The sequence below is a fragment of the Tenrec ecaudatus genome, chromosome 2, assembly GCF_050624435.1.
Source record: "Tenrec ecaudatus isolate mTenEca1 chromosome 2, mTenEca1.hap1, whole genome shotgun sequence".
NCBI lineage: Eukaryota > Metazoa > Chordata > Mammalia > Afrosoricida > Tenrecidae > Tenrec > Tenrec ecaudatus.
In genome coordinates, this window is record NC_134531.1 from 62659511 (window position 1) to 62682057 (window position 22547).

The 22547-nt window shown below is 45.5% G+C and overlaps 1 protein-coding gene across 1 annotated transcript in view; it reads left to right on the plus strand.

Moving 5' to 3' along the window:
- The window catches only part of NLN (neurolysin), a 134487-nt gene extending 112394 nt beyond the window's left edge, over positions 1–22093 (plus strand). Inside the window, exons 11-13 of the mRNA XM_075541098.1 lie at positions 513–641; positions 2143–2279; positions 20218–22093. Coding sequence (XP_075397213.1) covers positions 513–641; positions 2143–2279; positions 20218–20352 — 401 coding nt within the window. The 3' untranslated portion in view covers positions 20353–22093. The remainder of the gene's footprint in view (positions 1–512; positions 642–2142; positions 2280–20217) is intronic.
- The last annotated feature ends 454 nt before the right edge of the window (positions 22094–22547 follow it).

A 22547-nucleotide genomic window follows, 5' to 3' on the forward strand; every position in this document is an offset into this window, starting at 1 on the left:
ATAAAATATTTATGTTTTGATCTTAATGGTACCCCCAAGAGTGCTACTATCTTGGAGTGGGGATCCTTGGAACTGTAAATATGTTATATTAGGAGCCCCTGTCATGTGTCAAATATGTATGTAAAATACCAGTCAGCCTTAATCTTAAGTAGAATTACATGGTTCGTTCCCATTTTCTGACTGAGTCCTGCTGGAAATGTTTTTTGAAATCTGGTCTTGTGGAGAAGCCCCGCGGGCATACTGGATCATGGTTGGGCTCTAATCCTGAAGTCAGCAGTTAGAATCCGTACGTCGCTCGGGGTGAAAGTTGAGGCTCTGTGGTCCCATAAAGATGGACAGCCTCGGAAACCCAAAGGGGCAGTGCCCGTCTACCCCATACAGATGCTATGAGTCAGAATCCACTCCAGGGCACTGAGCATCACGTGGGTTTGTGTGTGTGTTCTTGTGAAGTTACACTGGAACACAGAGTTCTTTCTTCTCTAAAATAGACTCAAACAGTCTTATGTTTCTAGGTCTTCTGACTCTACGCCAGATTGTTTTAAGTAAAGTTGACCAGTCTCTCCACACCACCCCGTCTCTGGACGCTGCACAGGAATATGCCAAATACTGCACAGAGATCCTAGGTGTTTCGGCTACTCCAGGTATGAACATTCTCCAGGCTCGGGTTCCTTTTCCATGTAACACACTATGCGCCCTTCCAGCACTGCCGGGCCAGGTAGAGTCGGCCTGGTGGATTGCCTGGCTCCATTTCTTCCTGCCTTCTCTGATCAGGCCGTGGCGTTCAGATAAACATACCAAAGGCCTGATGAGTTGTCCTGTCCAAATGTGCTCGAAGGAAAGGTGGGCCCAGCCTGGCCACATTTCAGTGTCATCAGTGTGGGTAATCCGCCTCCTCCTCAGTTCCCCAGCAGGAAGACTTACTTCACATTTGGTAGCTCCAGTCTGGCCACTTCCTCCCCAAGAGCCCAGGAACTTCCCTGTGATTGGGCAGAAGAGGTGTTTTCAGAGAGGAGCAGACTCTGAGATCAGGGCAGTCTGTTCCATTCTGTTTCCAGCCAGAGACCTGAGACTCGGGTGTGGGAGTGTGTTACTTACCACTTTCAAACCAGCAAGTGGCTGGGCATGTGCAGGTTAGGAGAATTTTGTTTTCACAAAGGAGATTGTTGTTAAAATGAATCAGCCACATTTATGGAGCTAATACAGATAAGACTGGTCCCTTGGGTCAATTGGGATTCCTCACTTTCCTCTGTGTATAGTGGACAACTGCTTTGTGCCTCAGGCACTGTCGCCCCAGGGTAGGCTGGAGGTCGGGGTTATGCAAAAGATGAATAGCTGGATTCTACTCACTCACTGTGGTCAAAGTGACTCACTATAACCCTGTAGTCCAGGGCTAGGTAGAACTGCCCCTGTGGGTTTCCAAGACTAACTCTTCAGGCAAGTAGAAAGCCTCATCATTCTCCCAAGAAGCCACTGGTGCTTGCGAACTGACCGCTGTACTACCTGGGCCCCTTCAAGCGCTGAACTACTTGCCAAAATTTGGTGGCTCAAGCCACCTTGTGGAAGGCAATCTGGTGACCTGGTTTGGGAGATGCAGTTCTACTCTGAAACATAGGAGGTGGCCAATGAGCCAAAATCAACTTCCCACAAATTCTTGATTTTGTTTTGTTTTAGAGGTAGACTAAATTGGTTCAAAAAAACAACCACCAAAACCGTTTAAACTTTACAAGTGACAGAATCTGTTTTTAGGAGCTAATGATCACATTCAGATGCGGGCCTTGCTTTAGGTATACAGAGGTGGGACAAGGACTAGGGTGGGGATATCACAGTGCTCTTTAAGGCACATACATGTCTAAGGGATGTTGAAGACCAGACTTGTGAAAATCTGAACTGGGTGTGGACAGACTCTGAAACTGTTGTTGGCATTCCAGAGCTTAGGGCCGAAACCAGCTCCAAGGTTGAGCCATCGCAGGGAGAGGTAGGTAAACAGCTTCGCCCAGGGCACGCAGAAGCCCAGAGAGCACCTATGACCCTTCTTTCTTTCCCTCCCCCAGCTGCCGTCGCCGTTTCAACCAGCTGAAGTCCTGATGATTAACACTTACCAACACATTACATTGATGGACATCTATCTTTCTTCCTTTCAAGGCACAAATATGCCAGCCACTTTTGGACATTTGGCAGGGGGTTATGATGGCCAATACTATGGATACCTTTGGAGTGAAGTGTTCTCCATGGACATGTTTTACAGCTGTTTTAAAAAAGAAGGGATCATGAATCCAGAGGTATCATGTTTATTTCTCCTCTCGTTGGCCTTGTAGTCGCTCCCTCCCTCAGAAACTCCCAGTGTCAACCATTTATTACACCTCGATTTTCGAGTAAGAGGTTTGGTAACAGCTTTTAACTCCAAGGTCTTGCATCTTCTCAAATCATTATCCTTCCTTATTAAGCTGTGGTATACAAGTGATTAACTCTAATGCTATAGGCTAGAAGAGAGAGTCTGCATTTTCTGGCTTATTAACATTCCAATAGGTTGCATAATTAAAAATTCAAAGCTTTGTTTATGCATTTGAGCATTTATAGCTGCTAGTTTTGACATGTGCCATACACTGAGTTTTATAGGCAGTTGGGTAAGAAAGGTACTCCTTCCTGATGTAAATGGTCTCTCTGTGTTTTGATATTCTCCACACACTTTCTTTATACCTTTTTTTGTCTGTGGGTGGTGCCCTGTTTCAATGGCTGACATGTCCCACCTCCTCCAGAATTTGTAAGCCAAGTGCCTTTAAGTACCCTAAACCGCTTCACTCACCTGAGCCATCCCTTTCAGTGGATGGGTGAGTTGGCTGCCAGGTGGCTGCCTGCCAAGCCCTCCAAGTTACAGCCCCCCAGCCTCTACTTGACTTGAAGATTCAGCTCTCAGATTATTGCTAAGGTTGCGTTTTTTACTTCTGTTTGATTCCAAGATTTGAAGGAGTAAATTACCAAAGCAGGCTCTCGGTGCTGCTTCCGGCCAATTGGTTTCTTCTTTGCAGTCTACATTCCGGCTGGCATTACACTTCTCGCACATGTGTATTGAAATACACTCCACACAAAACCAAGCTCGATGCTGATGAGTCAGTTCCGACTCACGGCAACCCTATAGGACAGGGTAGAACTGCCCCATGGAGTTGAGACGCTGCTAACTCTTCACTGGTGTAGAAAGCCTTATCTTTTTCTCCCATGGAGCTGCTGTTGATGTCAAACTGCTAACTCGTGGTTTAGCAACACAATGTGTAACCAACCCACTACACCTCCAGGGCTTCTGTAACTTAGACCCCCTCCTCCCCACAACAGGCACACACACACACTCTCTCCTGGGACCTGCGTTCTAAAATCACAGTCCCATCAAGTGCTCATTGCCCATCTTGCCTGCCCCATCTGTCAGGTGCCTTTAAGCCTCATTCCATCCTCTGGCCAACCCATTTACAAAGGCCAGCCACCGACTGTTGTCACACATACTTCATCTGCATGGCCTTCACCCAGGCCCAGCTGGGGATTCCTCTAGCATCTCATTTAGATTCTCAATATTTTGGGAAATTTTTATTGCTACCTCTGTTGGCTTGGCCTACAGCCTGGATTGGACACCCACTGTGGCTCTGTCGTCTGGTGTTTCCTTATAGATCCCTGCCAGTGGCCTCGGCTCTTTCCTCAGAGAACCGAGGCCATGGAGAGTTGAGGATAGTCCCCTCTCCTTCTCTTCGCCCTGATACTTGGTATCGTCTCTCCTCCAGTCCCAGAAGAGTGGTCTCGGACACCAGATCTTCCCGTTTTGCTATCTTACAAGGATATTTATCGTGACTCCCCATCGTCCCAGTCCTAGTCTGTTTCTTCTCACCGCCGAATTTCTTGGTGTAGGAAGTCGTCTTTTTAACCTTCTGTGTCCTGGCTTGTGGCCCTACCATCTCCCCCAAAGGCTCGCCTGCCATCTTTTCTTTCTGTTGGCATTGCTCTCCTCTTTCCTCAAAACCCTTCACTTGGCAATCAGCTCCCGTCCTTATTTCCCGGTACTTACTGCGTACCGGCCAACTCGGTGTGCTCCCTGGGGTCTTTCCTTCTGCAGTCCACTGCATGAAGGTGGATGCACCTGACCTCCTGTGGCTTCCCTGTCACCACGAGGCAAGAGCCGGGCATGCCTCCACGCTTTCATTCTTGTACCCTATTCTGACACCAGCCCTTCCTCCCACGCCACTCTATACCTCTGCTGGGTTCAAGAATTCATTGCAGTGGATACATAGAACCCACAAATGAGATTCACAATAAGGGGATTTATTAGGAAAGTCAACAGGTTACCCTAAATCAGAATCAGCGAACACTTAGGGTACAGTCATTGGTCTCGTCAGCCAGCAGCCAAGTATCTCTCTGGTCCTCAATCTCTCAGCCCCTTTGCCTTTGCCTCATGGGCCAGGAAGCCAGCCCGCCTTGTCACCCTGCCTCTTAGTGCCATAGTCTTGGGCTGGATGAGGAGAAAGTGTCCCATCGTCATGACGCTGCTCCTCTTGAGTCTCCATGGCATAGTTTCCGATGTACCTGGTCTAATTTAGATTCTGACCGAGATCTTGGATGAGCTCTTCCAAAATGAGCTTTCTCACCTCTCTGCCGTTCCTTCAAAGGTGACTCATCCTTGTAACTGGAGGTGGTAACGAAAACAGACAAATCCCCTCTCTTCATGGTACACACACCCTATTTGCGTAGTCTCACCCAGTCATTGGGAGTTCCAGAGACGTGGGTAGAAAAGCCAGAGCAAGGAACTTCACTGCAGCGCACCACCTTCACAAATGTACATTCTAGCCTTCCCACCTTCCTCATCTGCGCCTCGCAAAGTCCTACCAATGCCTCTCATTTGTAACACTTTCCAACCAGGCTAGGTATCACGCTAAGCTCAAAGGGATCATCCCAGCCCCTGCACAGAAGAGTGGACTAGGCCATGAGATAGATTTTTTATGTCTAGGTTGTCTAATGTAACTAGTATTCAAACAGAAGAAGCCAGCTTATGAAATACTCCATACCATAAGATGTAAATTTTTATGTTAAAATGTGCACTTAGGGGGAAAAGGACATCAAGATATTGTCAGTGGTTATCTTCAGTTGGTAAATTTATAAAAATTATCAAATATTCCTCTGGGCGTTTTATGGAGCATTTTCCTAATCTTTACATAGAGAATGGATTTCTTGGGGAGTCAGAAAACTAATGTGAAAAGGAGACAGAAGGGTTAGGTATGTAAAAGTGCCAGGATGGCACCTTGCTGACTCCTCTCGGAAGTTGGTGAGGCTTCCTGGCATAGATGCTGCCCACCTCCTTGGGTCACTCACCTGCTCAGTTCTTCCACCTACCTGACCCCATCCCACAATACCTCCACCAATACCTCTTCTCTTTCATTGCCAAAGCAGGAACTCAAAAGCCCACCGAACCAACGCCTGCATTCACACTTCCTTGCCCTCCTTATTCTCAAGTTTCATAACCTATATGCAGCCAGTGTTCTCCATTTAAACCAAAGGACCAGGTTTATCAAACTCATTTAGTAATGGTGAGGTATAGGAAACTACTTAGGGGGGACAGCTTGGGGTTCTTCCCTCATGATATGAGCAATAAATTTCAGTGTCACTAAAGTTTTAGATTCCATTGCTGTCTTTTATTGGATATGTTAGGTCAGGAAGCTGGTTTTAATCACTTCCTTCTGACTTTTTTTTTCTTTCCTGTCAAACACTGTGGAGCATCACGGCCTTCCCTCCTCTCCTTTGTCTCATAGAGACTCAAAGACTGTGGAGAATCCTGTGTGCTCCCAACTCCAACTCCTTTGCTGCCACGGTGGAGTCTGCTTCTTTTAGCTGCTGCTTTTTACTCAACCATTTCCCCCCTCCTACAGTGTACCGTCTCTTTGTTTATTTAAAATATTTACTGATGTTTGCAAATGTATGCTCTGAGATAACACCTCATCCACAAAATGCAAATGCCCACTTTTGAAAATTAATTCTTTGGAAAACAATCCTGGTCTACAGAAAGCTTCGATCTCTGTTACAGCTGTACACCTGCTGCTCAGTTGCGGATTGTTCATTAGCTGACACTCCGCATAGTAAAAAATCAGCCCAACAGTTTGACGTGTAGTGATGCATATCTGGCCGTGACAAACACCATAGGATGAGGCAAGAGTCACGCTACCTGTGATGATTGCAGTGCGTGTCAGCTTGTCTGGGCGATGGTTCTCGTGCTTTGGCAGTTAAACAATGGGATTGTCGCCTTCCAGTTGGTGATCTGATGTGATCATCCTCCATTTTCACATGGCACTGATTTTTCACCTACCAGACTAGTGTCTATAAGGAGAAGGGTCTATTGTACATGTCTGCTCTGAGTTATTTTTGCATCTTAGCAAACAACTGGGAGACTCCTTGAGAAATCACTCATAGAACCTTGAATCTTTGGAATACCAGGCAGTTGTAATCGCATGCTTTGTGGTATGGTACACTTGTTTTCATGTGCAGTTTGGCTTTGATAATATTAGTCTTCATGTTAAATTGATGATATATCTTAACCATTTAGTCAGTTTAAATGGTACCTAAGTATGTGCTTCTAGAAGAGCATGGAGAAGTTGTCTCATGATCAAGTGTATCTTTTAGTTCTGCAACAGTTTTCTCGATGTGGGGGCGTGGGGGGGGGGGCAACTGGTTGGGATGAGCTCTTCCAGCAGACTCTAGGGGTTCCTGACGATGTCTTCAAAATGACCCGATGTAGTTTCAACATCCAGCCGCTAATCACAGGGTTGAAAAAGCAGGGAGCTTGAAAGTAGGGTCATTTCTTTTTATGTGCAACTTCCTTGTGGGAAAAATTTCCAAGGAGTAGCAGACATCTTGGATTCGCGGGCAATTATGTTGTTAGGCCAAAATCGCCTTCCTCCTTTGCACTTCAAGAAATTGCTACACTTTGTTTCTTCCATCAATGAAGGAGAAATGCAATCAACTATTGCAAGGAATACAAAGGAAGTCAAGGTGAAAGAAGTGTATAATTTGTATTTTGATCTTTAGTTGCTAAAGTAATTGCTAGATCTTATATGCAGTAAGAGACACAGAATCGTGGTTAAACGTGAAAAAGAATTGCCCAGCAGAAAAGTATAATCTGCAGGTGAATTCCCGTGCCCTCAACGAGAGCTCTGGGCTCGTTGCTTCTGCCGTGTGTGTCCAGGGGCAATATGAGGTGTGCTCTCTTGCTGGTGCGGACAAGTACGTTAGATTCTCGTCTACTGAAGGCCTTATTCTGGATCCACCACTTAGCATCTTGGCGGCAGATCTGATTGTCTCTTAGATTTTGCCTGACTTAAGGGCCGAGGGAAGGAAATGGGGCAGACTTCTAATTACTTTTTGATTACTTACCAGGCCAGACCCTCTGAGTCTCCAATTGATTAGTGTTCTCACAAACCTTCTTCGTGTTTCTTTAGAGCCTTTGCCCTTCCCAAACCCACCACCAAATCGATTCTGACGCACAACAGGCTCTCCAAAACCGTACATCTGTAGGAGAGCAGAGCTCATCTTTCTCACTGGAGTGGCTGGTAGAGTAGAACCGCCGACCTTGTGGTTAATAGCCCCACGCCTCTCCCACAGTGTCACCAGCACTTCGTTGTATACTCTAAGACCCTTCCAAGAGGACCCCTTTCTTCTTCATCTTCCGCCCGGGCCTCGAAAATGCTTCACTCTGTTAGGTACACTACCAGTCTCATCCCCTGGCGCTCTCCTTCCTTCTCTGTATGGTCAGAGGTGTTCTTTTCAAAGACTTTTTCCACCCACAATCTCCCCACCCTTAGAGAAAACAAAGGTTGTACTGTTAGAAAGTAATTTACTAATGGGCTGTGGTAGGGAAACGTTTCAAAGTCCAGTTTTAAAGCAAACTGGTCAACCTTTTTGGGGCCTGATGAGCCTGTCCTGCCCTGAGTGAGTGCGCTCTGCCCTGGGCCTGGTTCCGCTCCCCCGTCACCCACAGCATGGAGGAGGCGAGCTTGGAAGCCAGCAGACCCTTACACATGCTGCTTCTACAGTGCCAGAGAGTAGGAGACCCAGTCTGTGTTTTTCATTTAGTTATTCTCATCAGTGGTAAACGCTGAGCATCCTGCGCTGCAAGAATTATGATGGTTATGAAAATACTGCTTCAAATCCCTCCAAAGCCAGCGGTTCTCAACCTGTGGGTCGCGACCCCTTTGGGGGTAGAAGGACCCTTTCACAGGGGTCGCCTGAGTCATCACCATAACAAAATTACAGTGATGAAGTAGCAAGGAACATAATTGTATGGTCAGGGGTCACCACAACCTGAGGGACTGTATTAGAAAGGTTGAGAACCACTGCCCAAAGCCAAACTGGCTGCCACCAAGTTGATCCCAACACCGAGCCCCTAGAGACTAGACTAGAACTGCTGCCGAGGGTCTTCTCAACCGTAGATCTTCGCTGGAGCGCACAGCCTCATTTTTCTCCACGGTTGTTAGGAAATAAATGTTAAAGAAATACAAAACCAAGAATATTTTTCCATGAACTTAGGAATATAACTAAGTGAATGCGCGGGACGGGGCGAGCAGTACCATAGGAAAGAAAATAAAAGAAGAGGTAGATGACTACTTGGGTTTATTAATGCCAGCAATGTCAGACATTGTAGTAGGAAACAGGCTCAATTCACTGCGTCAAGTCAATTCTGACTCGCAGCAGCCCTCGAGGAGGGCGGTCCTAGGCTCTGCGAGCTCTCCATCCTCACAGATGCAGAGGACTATGCCTGTCCCGTGGAGCCCCTAGCGGGCTCGAACTGCCTGCCTTTGAGTGAGCAGCCTGTCTCTCAACCACTGCGCCACCAGGCCTCCTTCCTGAAACCCTCGTCTCGCATTGCCCAACTGACTGAGGCAGGCACATTCCCGTTTACAGAGAAGGAAACGAGGGCCACATAGCTGAAGCTGGTCTCACGGTCATACCTTGACCTAAGTCTCAAACTCCTATCTTTGCTTTCAAAAACTTCCGTTTGAGAAAAGACTTGAACAAAGGAAGCGTACTCATCATTAAGTGTCAAAAACCACAGAAGCCACGTGACACCGCATGGTCATCACCAGGTCACTAACAGGATATTTTTAGCATGGAACACTGTAACGGATCTCTTAGAGGGGCACTTCCTGGTTTTCCACAGTTAGGATTTCTCTACTGGGGAAACAGAGCCTGCCGCCTGAAGCAAATGTCTCTCCCAGACCTTGGTCTCTCACCCTAAAATGCAAAAGCTCGCTCTATTTATTTATCTGTTTATTTTTTAAGAAAAGCAAGATTCTGTTATCAAAACAACTCCTGAACTCTTCTTAAAACTTCACTAACAGGGAAATGAAGCTATTAAAACACCAGTGCTCTGTAATTCAGGAAATTGAATTTTGAGGAGCTTATAAGCAGCACTTGGCCTCATCCCGCGAGACTGAGCAGTGCCCTGCCCCACCTGACTCTCATCTACACAGCGCCATGTGTCTCCCCAAGCGGCTGCTCTTCTTGACGCAGAAAACGGCCATGCTTTGTCACATGGTAGCATCGTGGGTGAATTTGCCTTTACCTCTAGATTTCTGTGCGTGGTTTTGTAACACTTATAGAATGGAAATTTTATTCTTTAATAGGGGAAAGAGTCACATCTTCAGCATTAAGAATTTCTACAGATAAATCTTAATTACTGAGTGAGGTTGGTACATGGGATCTGAGGGGTCATTCTTGTGTTTTTAAGTTTTCCATAATAAGAGGTATAAATGTCTTTTAACTTTTAATCATGAATTAGGTGTAGGTCCCCAGTGTCAATCATCAGTTTACGTTCAGCAGAGGTTTCGATGTTCTCTGTAACTGCAGGAAATTGAATTCACATTTTTGCATGTTCTTCCTACCCCCCCCCTCCCCCAGGAGGAACAAGCTGTAGTCACCCTACCCGCTCCCCTAACAGCAGTCACGTTTAGACACCTTGGGCAGTGTAAACAAGACAGGAGGAGGCAGGTAAACTGTGGTTGGGCTCGAGAGCTCTGATGTACTGCTACTTCGAAGAATCAAGTTTATGACATAAACACCCATCATTTACATTTTCAGGATCTGTGTTGCTAAAGAAGCCCAATATCAGTGATTTTAGACCTTCCCTTAGGAAAATGTATTCAAAGTTTTTACAGAAGGCAACAAGATCACTCTGCTCTAAGTCCCCTAGTCCATACTAAAACATGAGCTAAGGCAGCGGTTCTCAACCTGTGGGTCGCGACCCCTTTGGGGGGTCAAACGACGCTTTCACAGGGGTTGCCTAATACATCCTGCATATCATATATTTACGTGACGATTCATAATGGTAGCGAAATTACAGTTATGAAGTTGCAATGAAAATAATATTATGCTTGGGGATCACCACACATGAGGAACTGCATTAAAGGGTCACGGCAGAAGAAGATGAAGAACCGCTGCTCTGAGGAGTCCTGGCAGCACAGTGGGTTGTGTGGGCTGCTAACTACAAGGTTGACCTACCAGCCACTTCAAGGGAGAAAAACGAGGCTGTCTGCTCACGTCAGGATTTACAGCTTCAGAAACACAACGAAACCATTTAACTGTTCCATAGGGGCGCTAGTAATCCAGAACCAATCCGATGACCGTGGATTTGGGGAACAAGTCCATCTGAGGGGCATCTTAAGCTCAAAGCTGTAGAGCTGAGCTGTCAGTGTGCTGGCCACACGTGGGTGATGAGCAGCCCCCTCAGCCTGGAATCTAATCTTCTGAGGTGCTCTTGTCATAACCCATGTTATGGATTGTGGGGGGTTTGTTTTTCTTAAGAGCATGATGCTCAAGGCAGACCTTACTACTTAAACTAAGCCTGTTTTAAGAAATCTGCAGAGGATCTCATTTTTGGTTTAAGATGTCAAGATCATCTCTGGGCAGTAACTTCAGGAATTTATCCACCCTTCATGGTTCCTGACAAGTAGCATTCATAAGAATTTGAAATTCTGGAAAATGATGGCAACATATGTACAAATGTACTTGATACAACTGATGTATGGATTGTTATAAAAACTGCAAGCCCCAATAAAAAAAAATTTTTTTTTTAAAGAATTTGAAATTCTGTTCCCAATTTTCCCCCTTTTTAATCAGGGCTCTTATTGGGAACCTTGTAAATTCAGTTAGGGTAGCCAGGTACCATAACCGCTCTGTAACATAACTTAATGCATTTTGTATATTTCTTATTAAAAGACATAACAAATAAAACATATACCATTGTAACATGTGAATACTTATTAGTTGCCTTATATTTATTTATACATGTATCTTTATTGAGGATCTTTCTTTTTATGCATAGCTTAGAATTGAGTTCTAGTATCTTTTCTTTTCCATCTGTGGTACCCCCCTGGGTATTTTTTGTAGTGTCGGTCTGGTGGATATAAACTCTCTCATCTTGTTTGACTGGAAATGTTTTCATTTCACTCTTGTTCTTGAAGGATGTTTTCACTGGGTATCGTGTTCTTCATTGACAGCCTGGCATTGACTTCTGAGTGCCAACGGATCCTTTTGTTTGTGATTGTTTGCCTCTCTCTCTCGATGCTTTCAGGATTTTCTCTTAATTTTTGAGAATATAAGTATGAGGTGTATTGGTGTGGATCTCTTTAGATTTATTCTGCTTGGGGTTCTTTGAAATTCTTATACTTGTAGATTCATGTTCTTTATTAGACTGGGTTTTTTGGTTTGTTTTTCAAAGCCATTTTATTGGGAATTAATACAAACATTATATCATTCCATAGTTCAGTCACATCAAGCAGTAATGTACACTTGCTACCGCAGTTTCAAAACATTCTCTTCCTTCTTGAACTCCTTGATGTCAGCTCCCTTTAGCCTCCTCTTCCACCACTACTGTACCCCCCCCAAAAAAAAAACAAAAACCTTATTCTACTTGCTGTCCCTGTAGGTTCATCACATCTGAGTTTCATCTGGTGAAAAACAGAACAACCGAAATTCGAGCGTGTGACCCCAATGGCACCACATCTTAGACTGGGAGTGTTCTTGTCACTATTGAATAAGCCTCAACCCAAAGACATTCAGCTCAGGTTCTTTGGGTCAGCGAACCCAACTTCCCCAATTAAGTGCTCAGAGGCTCCCCATTCTGCAAGCCAGATTTCGGCACAAAAAACACTCCGCTGTGCTTGCTCAGTGAGTTGGGAAGGCCACCACGCTGCTCCATGCTCTGCTGCTGCTCCTCGGATGTGTCAGTGTCTTCTGGGTTCAGGAGGTCCGTGGTGCAGGGATCTCAGGTCCAGAGGACGTGCTCAGTTCCTGAGTCTTGCTGAAAATGAGATCCCTTCTCCTGCTTCTCAGTGGGCTCACTTGATATGCATCAGGAGGGCATTCCAGGGAATCCTGTTTGCAATTAACTCACAGATGAACCTTTCAGTATCTTCCCCCACCTTCTCACCAGACTCATGCTGGAAAAGTTCATTTGGTGGGAGTTCGAGACTTTGGCTAGAAAAACTACAGTAAATAATACACTGCTCCGGGAGCTATTTCTTCATGTATTCTTCTCATGTCTTACTCATGTCCTTCTGGAATCCCCATGATGTGTGAAACTTGTTCGTGTTGCATAATTCCATTAAACTATACTCAGCCTTCTTAAGCCCTATTCTTTTGTTTTTAAATCGTTTTATTAGGGGCTCAGACAACTCTTATCACAATCCATACATACATCAGTTGTGTAAAGCACATTTGTACATTCATTGCCCTCATCATTCTCAAAACATTTGCTCTCCACTTAAGCCCCTGGCATCAGGTCCTCATTTTTCCCTTCCCTCCCTCATGAACCCTTGATAATTTATAAATTATTATTTTGTCCCTTCACCCACTTTTCTGTTCTACCCCCACGGAGGAGGTCACATGTAAATCCTTGTAATCGGTTTCCCCTTTCAAACCCACCCTCCCTTTACCCTCCTGGTATCGCCACTCTCACCACTGGTCCTGAAGGTATTATCCGCCCTGGATTCCCTGTGCTTCCAATTCCTATCTGTACCAGTGTATATCCTCTGGTCTAGCCAGACTTGCAAGGTAGAATTGGGATCATGATAGTGGGGGCGGGGAGGGGGGGCAGCATTTAGGAACTAGAGGAAAGTTGTATTTTTCCTCGTTGCCGCATCACACCTTGACTGGCTCATCTCCTCCTCGAGACCCTTCTGTAAGGGGATGTCCGATTGCCTACAGATGGGCTTTGGGTCTCCAGTCTGCACTCCCCCACTCATTCACTATGGTAAGATTTTTTTGTTCTGATGATGCCTGACACCTTATCCCTTCGATACCTTGTGATCACACAGACTGGTGTGCTTTCTCCATGTGGACTTTGTTGCTTCTGAGCTAGATGACCACTTGTTTACCTTCAAGCCTTTAAGACCCCAGATGCTATTATCTTTTCATAGCCGAGAACCATCAGCTTTCTTCACCACATTTGCTTATTCACCCACTTTGTCTTCAGTGGTTGTGTCGGGAAGGTGAGCATCATAGAATGCCAATTTAATAGAACATAGTATTCTTGCATTGAGGGAATACTTGAGTGGAGGCCCAATGTCCATCTGCTACCTTAATACTAAACCTATAAATATATGCACATAGATCTATTTCCCTAGCCTCATATATAAATATATTTGCATATGTACATGTCTTTATCTAGACCTCTATAAATGCCTTTTGTCTCCCAGTTGAGCCCATTCTTATTGCTCTTCAGTATCTGATTGCTTTAGATGGCAGACAACCTTCAGGCAGATAACCTTCAAGCAGTTGACCTCCAAGAGAATAGTGAGCGACCATGTGTTTGCACATTAAATGTGGCATTATTATGCGGGGGCATCGTGGGGAATAACTTTTACTTAGGAGAATGTGAGTGGGACGCATCTCCAACCCCCCAATGTGATGGTTTCCTCCTTGATAGCCTTGGCCTCCAAGACTCCTTAACGTATGAATGTTGAGAGTTTGTCCACATCCTCTCCGAGGTTCTGTTTTCTACACCTTCTCTGTTACTGTATTCATAACTTTAGGCTGAAACCCCATATCCAGTGAGCCCCCTGCATAGTTAGGCTGTGTGTGGCCACCCAGTTCTGCATGCTTCCCTTCCCTTCTCCGTGGGGTTGTTTGTATGCCTGCTGGTGTTTAGGGAAAGCACAGGAGGGAGGGGCTGGCATTCCCCAGAAGGATGGCATCTTCCTCATCTCAGAGCCCCAGGGGCACTGTAGCATGGGGAGAGTAGTTTCCACTTTGGTGACTCACCTCCTGGCTCTCCTCTAGGGAACCTGCTATAGGAAGTCACATCAGTCCAAGAGCCAACAGTTGGAGGAGGGCTAGTCACCCTCCAAACAGGCCCCCGGGGAGGTCGACTTTGTTGACCTGTGGGTAGGTAGCATGTTGGCTGTGGGTGCAGGCTTCTCTCAGCATGTCTGCTTCCAAGCACTGCACCGCCTCAGTCAGCAAGTATCGGTGTGGACTGGAAGGGGGAGCAGACTAACCCAAACTGGGCTCCCGAAAGGTCTGTCCTGTTGGTTTCAGAGGTTGGAGCCACAGGGTGGGTACCCAGGGAGGCAGGTAAAGGACTGACTATGGTGGTCAGATGCCACTATGGGGCCTTCTGTAGCAGTTTGCAATAGCCTGCCACCCAACAGCTCCCAGGTGGGGCCTGGGGGGGTATCACACTCTGAGGGGATCCCTATGGAGTGTTTCTTTGTTGCCATTAGAATCCCCCTGCTTCCTAACACACAGCAGCCTCAGTCAGCAATTCTTGCGCCAACTGGAAGTAGCGGCAGACTAACCCTACCTGATGCTCCCCTCACCCCCAGGAAGGTCTGTCTTATTGAGTCAGAGACTTATGGGAGAGTGTGGGTGATGGGAGCAGACTGCATTCTTGCAGGTGACCGTGTCCAGGTGGAGGAGGAGCTGTCACACTCTAGTGAACCTCCAGGAAGGCCGGCTTGTTTCTCTCAATCTCCATCAAGTCTGCCTGCTTCTTAGCACTCAGCACCCTCAGTCAGCGGTCTTCCATCCCAACCAGAAGTGGGAGAAAACAGAATAGAAGCCTGCCTTTTGGGGTTTCAAGAGGCCTGAACTGACTAAGGGGTGTGCAGGGTGAGTGTTTACTTACTTTGGGAGCGGACTCCACTGCAGGGACCTTCTGTAGCAATTCACCGTAGACTTGCAGGCTACAGTGTCTCTCTCTGGGGGAGGTGCTGAGCACCGGGGTGTCAGTGCTGTTGCTCTCAGCCTTTGCTAAGGGTGTACCCTCCACTCACAATGCCATGACACTTCAGTCAGACTCATGAAAGCTGACAAGAATGGGGAGCAGGGAGACGCAAAGTGGGCTCTGTCCTGTTGGCCTTAAAGCCCTGAGCCCTCCCAGCAGAATGTTGACGGGAAAGCAGACTGCATTGTGGGGGGCTTGCCTAGCAATGTGCAGTAGACCCGCAGCCAATCATGTTTGTGGGGAAGGTGCTGGCACACTCGAGCCTCCCCCGGGGACGCGCTGCCTTGTTGCTTTCAGAGCAGAAGCTAGGGGTGCTGTCTCTTTGTACAGGCAGAGGGTGATTGTTAGAGACCTTGCCTCAGTGTCTCCAGCCATTTCTCCAGTTCACAGCAGCCAGCAACCACGTGGCTTGTAGGCGCAGGGTGGCGAGAATGTTGGAGAAGCGATTTTCCTGCCCGTGGGACATAGCATAGAGTGGTTGATACCGTATATACTCGTGTATAAGGCAAGTTTTTTCAGCACATTTCTTATGCTGAAAAGCCGCCCCTCAGCTTATACTCAAGTGAGGGTCCCACTTACCTGTTCTCTGGTCTCTCCCGCTCATCTGTGGGTGTCTGCAGCCTCTGTGGGTGGTCCGATGACTGCTGATATCACCGCTCTTCTTTTCTCCTGCGCACCCACACCCTCGGTGCTGTCCATGCCGTACTGGGCAAGAACCTGCCCGCGTGCCTGTGCTGGTACCTGGGCGCACCGCATCCTTGTCTGATGAATGTCATATGTGGCCGCTCTTCTTCTCCCGCTCTTCTCCAGGGCTGTGACCAATGACGGAGCCTTAACAGTCTTACCCGTGCTTGGTCACGCCCCCTTGCTCCACCCAAGCGTTGCTGAATACAAGTACCGGTACATCTCTGGTCTTGGATATATAGTATGTTTGTTTACGATTCTTAATCTGCTATGTTTTATTTTTTATTTTCTTACTAACCCCTATGTGGACCCATTGTTGACTATGCTCGCATAGAGCGGCCTGTGTTAGGGTTCATAATATACACTCTGTGTTGTGTACGCACTGTGTCACTGCATGTGTTGCGTTAGCACTTCCCCTACGTATGCAGTAATGCAGCGCACACAGTAGCACGTGCTGGAATAGCATCAGCCTGGGTTAGGCCTCAAACTATACAAGCTTTGCTGTGTATATGCAGTAAGTCAGTGTGTATAGTAGTCATGCAGCACATGAAGTAACACAGCGTATAGTTATTTTTGATACTATATATTGCTTTTTTGAGCATGTTAGTGGGACAGGAAGAAAGTAAAATGAAATAGAGGAAAAAACTAGGAGGCAAAGGACATTTATAGAGGTCTAAATACAGGCATGTACATAAGTAAATATATTTATATGTGATGATGGGGAAATAGATCTATGTGCATATATTTATAGGTTTAGAATTAAGGTAGCAGATGGGCATTGGGCCTCCACTCAAGTGCTCCCTCAATTCAAGATCACTTTGTTCTATTAAACTGACATTCCATGACGCTCACCTTCCCAACACGATCACTGAAGACAAAGCGTGGTGTAAGCAAATGTGGTGAAGAAAGCTGATGGTGCCTGGCTGTCAAAAGATATAGCGTCTGGGGTCTTAAAGGCTTGAAGATGAACAGGAGACCATCTAGCTCAGAAGCAACAAAGCCCACATGGAGGAAGCACACCAGCCTGTATGATCACGAAGTGTCAAAGGGATGAGGTATCAGGCATCAAAGAACAAAAAACCTTATCATTATGCATGACGGGGAGTGGAGAGTGGAGACCCAAAGCCCATCTGTAGGCAACTGGACATCCCCTTACAGAAAGGTCGCTGGGAGGAGACGAGCCAGTCAGGGTGCAGTGTAGCAACGGTGAAACATACAACTTTCCTCTAGTTCTTTAATGCTTCCTCCCCCGCACTATCATGATCCAAATTCTATCTTACAAATTCAGCTAGACCAGAAGGATGTACACTGGTACAGAGAGGAACTAGAAATGCAGGGAATCCAGGACAGATGAATCCTCAGGACCAGTGGTATGAGTGGCAATACCAGGAGGGTGGAGGGAAGGTGGACTAAAAGGGGGAACCGATTACAAGGATCTACATATAACCCCCTCTCTGGGGGCCAGACAACAGAAAAGTGGATGAAGGGAGACATTGGACAGTGTAAGACATGACAAAATAAATAATAATTTGTAAATTATCAAGGGCCCGGGGAGGGAGTTGAAAAAATGAGCTGATCCCAAGGGCTCAAGTGGAAAGCAAATGTGTTGAGAATGATGAGGGCACCAAGTGTACAAATGTGCTGGACACAATGGACGGATGGATGGCTTGTGATAAGAGCTGTTAGAGCCCCCAATAAAATGATTTTTAGAAAATTTCTTGCACAACAATTAGTTGTCTGGTCCTATTTCATTCCTGTGATTAGTTACGGAGACCATGTTCATCTATAGAGCTGTCACTGGCTGATGAGCTGAAGTAGACCAGTAGATGACAGGCCTGTCTTCCTGGTCCTGCTTCATCTGGAAGTCCCGCTGGACCTTTTTGAACAGCACAGCAACACAAGCTGCTTCTGGTTTGTTTGGTTTTTTGCTATTGTGAATAATGCTGCGTCAAAATAAATGTGCATATGCATATCTGCGCCTCTTTTATTAGAACTCTAGGGTATACAACTAGGAGTGGGATTTCTGGATTATAAGATATTTCTATTTCTAGTTTTGTTGGGTTGATTTTTTTTCCCCAGGAAGCATCATGTCACTTTCCATAGTGGGGTTGTACCATTTACTGCCCCACTAGCGTGTACAAGGTCCCAATCCCCCACACCCTCATTTGTTATCATCGGTGGGTACATTTTAGCTGTATGAACATGGGACGGACAATTGTGCGGAGGCATATCTGATCTCCTCTGGATTCCCTTTTGCCATGAGGCAGGGGTCAGACATATTTCCACCATCTCTCCTCCTTTACCCCATTGGTGACAGCAACCAGTTCTCCCATAACACTTTTCTGCTGGGTACGAAAATTCACTGTAATGGCCACACAGAACTCACAGACAGTACTCATGATTGTTGTTGTTGTTAGGTTCCATCTAGTTGGTTCTGACCCATAGCAACCCTGTGTACAACAAAATGAAATACTGCCCGGTCCTGCACATCCTGAAAGTTATTCCTGTGCCTGAGCCTACTGTTGCAGTCACTGTGTTGATCCATCTCTTTGAGGGCCTACCCCTATTTCACTGCTCCTCCACTTTCCCAAACATGATGTCCTTCTCCAGGGACTTGTCTCTCCTGACAACATGCCCAAATTATGCAAGACAAATTCTCGCCATCCTTGCCTCTAAGGAGCACTGTGGCCGTCCTTCTTCCAAGACAGACTTGTTACTCCAGTTTTCCTTATTCCATGTCCAACTGTCACGTGCATATGAGGCGATTGACAATACCATGCCTTGGGTCAGGCCCACCTTCGTCCTCACAGTAATGTCCTTGCTTTTCAATCCTCTGAAGAGTCTTGTGCTACAGGTTTACCTAGTGCAGTGTGTTGCTTGATCTCTTGACTGCGGCTTCCATGAGCATTGAGTGTGGATCCAAGCAAGACAAAAATCCTGACAACCTCGACCTGCTCTGCATTTATCATGATGTCACCTGTTGGTCCAGCTGTGGGGCTTTAGGTCTTCTCTGCAGCATCTGTGTTCGTTATGTATTTGCCGCACTCGTGTTCTTTCCATCTGTTGACGCTTCCTACAGCGTTCAATATTGGGGGGTTATGGCTAGACGGGCCGTACCACTGACTGCACATATGGCACGTCATTGAGCTTTCAGCCTGCATGTCTCTCAGGGTCATGATCACGAGAGCTTTTCATCTCTTTGTTAGCCACTTGAATATCCTCTTTGGCAAAGGGTCTATTTGTGTCCTTTGCTCATTTTAAAACTGGGCTGTTTGTGTCTTTTTGTTGAGTTGAGGTTTCTATATCTTTTAGAGATTCGACCCTTTTGGGTTTCCTTCTTCATCCGTAAGAAGAATCTCTTCTGACAGATGCTCTATCACCGTTTCCAGAAGCCCTGGTGGTAGCATGCTAGAGCATTTGCTTTTCTAACCCTTTGGAAACTGCATCTGGGAGAGGGCGCAACAAGAAAGGGATGTGTTCTCCCCACTACTATCATGATCCCAATTCGACCTTACAAATCTGGCTAGACCAGAGGATGTACATAGGCACAGATAGCAACTGGAAACACAGGGAATCCAGGACAGATGGCTCCTTCAGGACCAGTGGTGAGAGTGGCGATGCCTGGAGGGTGGAGGGAATGTGGGGTAGAAAGCGGGAACTGATTTCAGGAATCTACATATAGCCTCCTCCCTGGGGGAGGGACAGCAGAGAAGAGGGCAGGGGGAGACATCAGACAGTGTAAGATATGACAAAATAATAATAATATATGAATGATGAAAGGTTCATGAGGTAGGGGGCAGTGGGGATAGAGGGGGAAAATGAGCAGCAGATATTAAGGGCTCAAGTAGAAGGCAAATATTTTGAGAATAATGATGGCAACAAATGTACATATGTTCTTGACACAATGGATGGATGTATGGCTTGTGATAAGAATTGTATGAGCCCCCAATAAAAATGATTTTTAAAAGAAAGGGACGTGTTGTCCATTCTCTTTGATTAATATTTGTTTTCCTGTTTACTCAGATTATCAGCTCACTACTGAGACTCTGAGGGAGATATAGGGGAGGGATATAAGGAAGACCGGACGTTTAAGCTCCAAGTCTCTTAGCTACCAAATAAATAAGCAGATAAAAAACTAGAGAGAATCAGGGTCTAGGTAAAGAGAACATCCAGCCAGAGAAAACTGGAGTCCCTTTTCCCTTACCCAACCCCACCCCTTTCTTTTTTCATCTAGATTTGGAAAGCTGGTGCAGCCGTGTGTGATGAGGTTTGATGTTTTCTTTTATTAGGTTGGAATGAAGTACAGAAACCTAATCCTGAAGCCCGGGGGGTCTCTGGACGGCATGGACATGCTCCGGAAGTTCTTGAAACGTGAGCCAAACCAGAAAGCGTTCCTAATGAGCAGAGGCCTGCCTGCGCCCTAAAGCGGGGCTCTCTGGAAGCGGTCCATGTCTGCAGGACACGTCGCCAGCGCCGTGTGTCGCTGGCCTAGAAACAGAAGGGAGCTGTGCAAATGAAGAGCTAAATTTCTATTGACTTGGCTTTGATTTTGTTGTTTTGTTTTTCGTTTAAAAACTGATCGAGATGCCAATGGAATTACAAATACTGTGACCTAAGAAAAAACTTACTAAAGAATAACTTGTACTATAAAATTTCATAAAAAACGGATTCGAGGTCTTTTTATAAAAGTTTCATATGACTGTAATTTGATTTTTCTACTATGATAATCCAGATAATATAATGTAAGAGCGCTAAGAATTTTTAAATTGAATCACATACATGATATCACTTGATCTTTCTTATATTTTGAAGTTTTTTATTTGGAATTTCTGAACTGATAAATGAGTCACCACATATTCCTCTGGTAAATATTTTCTCGGACCCTATATCAACTTTGAGTTCTTTCTCACAGTGCAGGATGACCTCTTTGCTTGCATCCTAGGGGCCAAATAATGCATTCATCTTTGTCTGTCAGAACTCATGATTTACAACTTTCTGCCACCTTTGAATCAGGTGCCTCCTCCTGTGCTTGTCTATAGCCCAGTCAGAGAGTGACAAGCAGTGTCAGGTGTTAACAGAACTGGCCTAATATACACAGCAAGTTCACTGTCTTCTATTAGAGGATTAGCCCCTCCCCACTGCTGTATACAAGACTACCGCCTTTTGAAATACTTGCCGGATTAAAACATTTAAAGCAAGTCCAAGGATATGTTTCTCTTCCCACTTTTTAAGCAAGCAGTAAGGACTTGGCCTCTTTTATGAGCCAGCTCACCCAAACTGTCGTGTAGACATGTCACCAGTGGCTACTTCGAGTGTTGAGGGAAGAAAGGTAATGCTAACGTGGGTTCGAAGAGTTCTGAAGTCCCTGATGAGGAGCAGGTTCTGCACGGAAGCATTTGGAGCTAGCTCCTCCAGACCCCATGGGAAAGAGGCCCACCGGCAGCCTGTTTTGTCCGGTGATTTTTTTTCCTTTCATAAAGCAAACCTTTGGATATCTATAACTCTCTTTACTACAGACCCAAGTTTCAATTTTGCAAGAGATCAGTAAGCTCACAGTATTTATTTCTTCTCTAGAAGTCTGTTCAGAAAGGAAGCCAAGGTATGATGCTCCAAAAAGAAACCCCCTCCCAAAAAACCCTTAGAATATGCTTCATTTAGAGCTTCCAGTTGTTTCCCAATATGTATCCGAGGAGTTGCTTTACTGGCCAAGGGGAAAAATATCGAACCTTTCTAATCATTTTGGCCAAATAGATGTTGATTATACTGAAGAGAAATTATTATGCTAAGTAATACATAGACAGCAGGAAAAATGAAGAATTCTAGAGACCCAAAAGGAAATTCTAAGATGATTATTGCTAAGCAAATAGTTTAAACTTCCACATGAAGCCCCACCCTCTCTCCTGAGACAGTGTGTCCCTCCTCTCACTCCCCTCACTCAGTCCAGCATCCCCCTAGTGTGATCCCCAAGCTGCTGTGGTGCTCTTAGCAACCTGCAGTAGTTTTCCTGAACCTTTCTGTTATTGTTTTAGACTGTCTTTCAATTTCAACCAAAACTCTTCAGCTTTTTCTCTTACCTACTGTGTTGGCCTAACAATAACTCGAGTTATTTTAATTCTTAATTTCACATGGAAAAACTAGTAATTGTTGCGTACAATAAAGTTACATTGTCTCCATGAAAATGAGCTCATATTTCTTCTGTACTTTAATGTTAAAGGTGAAATGCATCAGCAAGCAAAACAGTGGTGTTTCTATTATTTAATGTCAACATCTAATATTTAAATTCCACCAAAAGCAGCAACAAAAATTAAATCTTCACTGAAAAATATATTCTCTAACACCATTCAAAAACAAGGAATTTTTTTTATCATTTTATTGGGGGCTCATACAACTCTTATCACAATCCGTACATCTATCCATTGTGTCGAACACATTTGTACATTTGTTGCCATCATCAAAGAAATATTTTTATAACTTTTTTTAATGTGGCCATATAGCTTGCTTCCCCTACCCTGCACCAAATCAGAGGACAGAATATCACTGAAACAACCCTGAAGAGTTGATGACAATAAAGTTTATAATTGGGCAAACTCGTACTTCAGATACATGCACTGAAAAACCA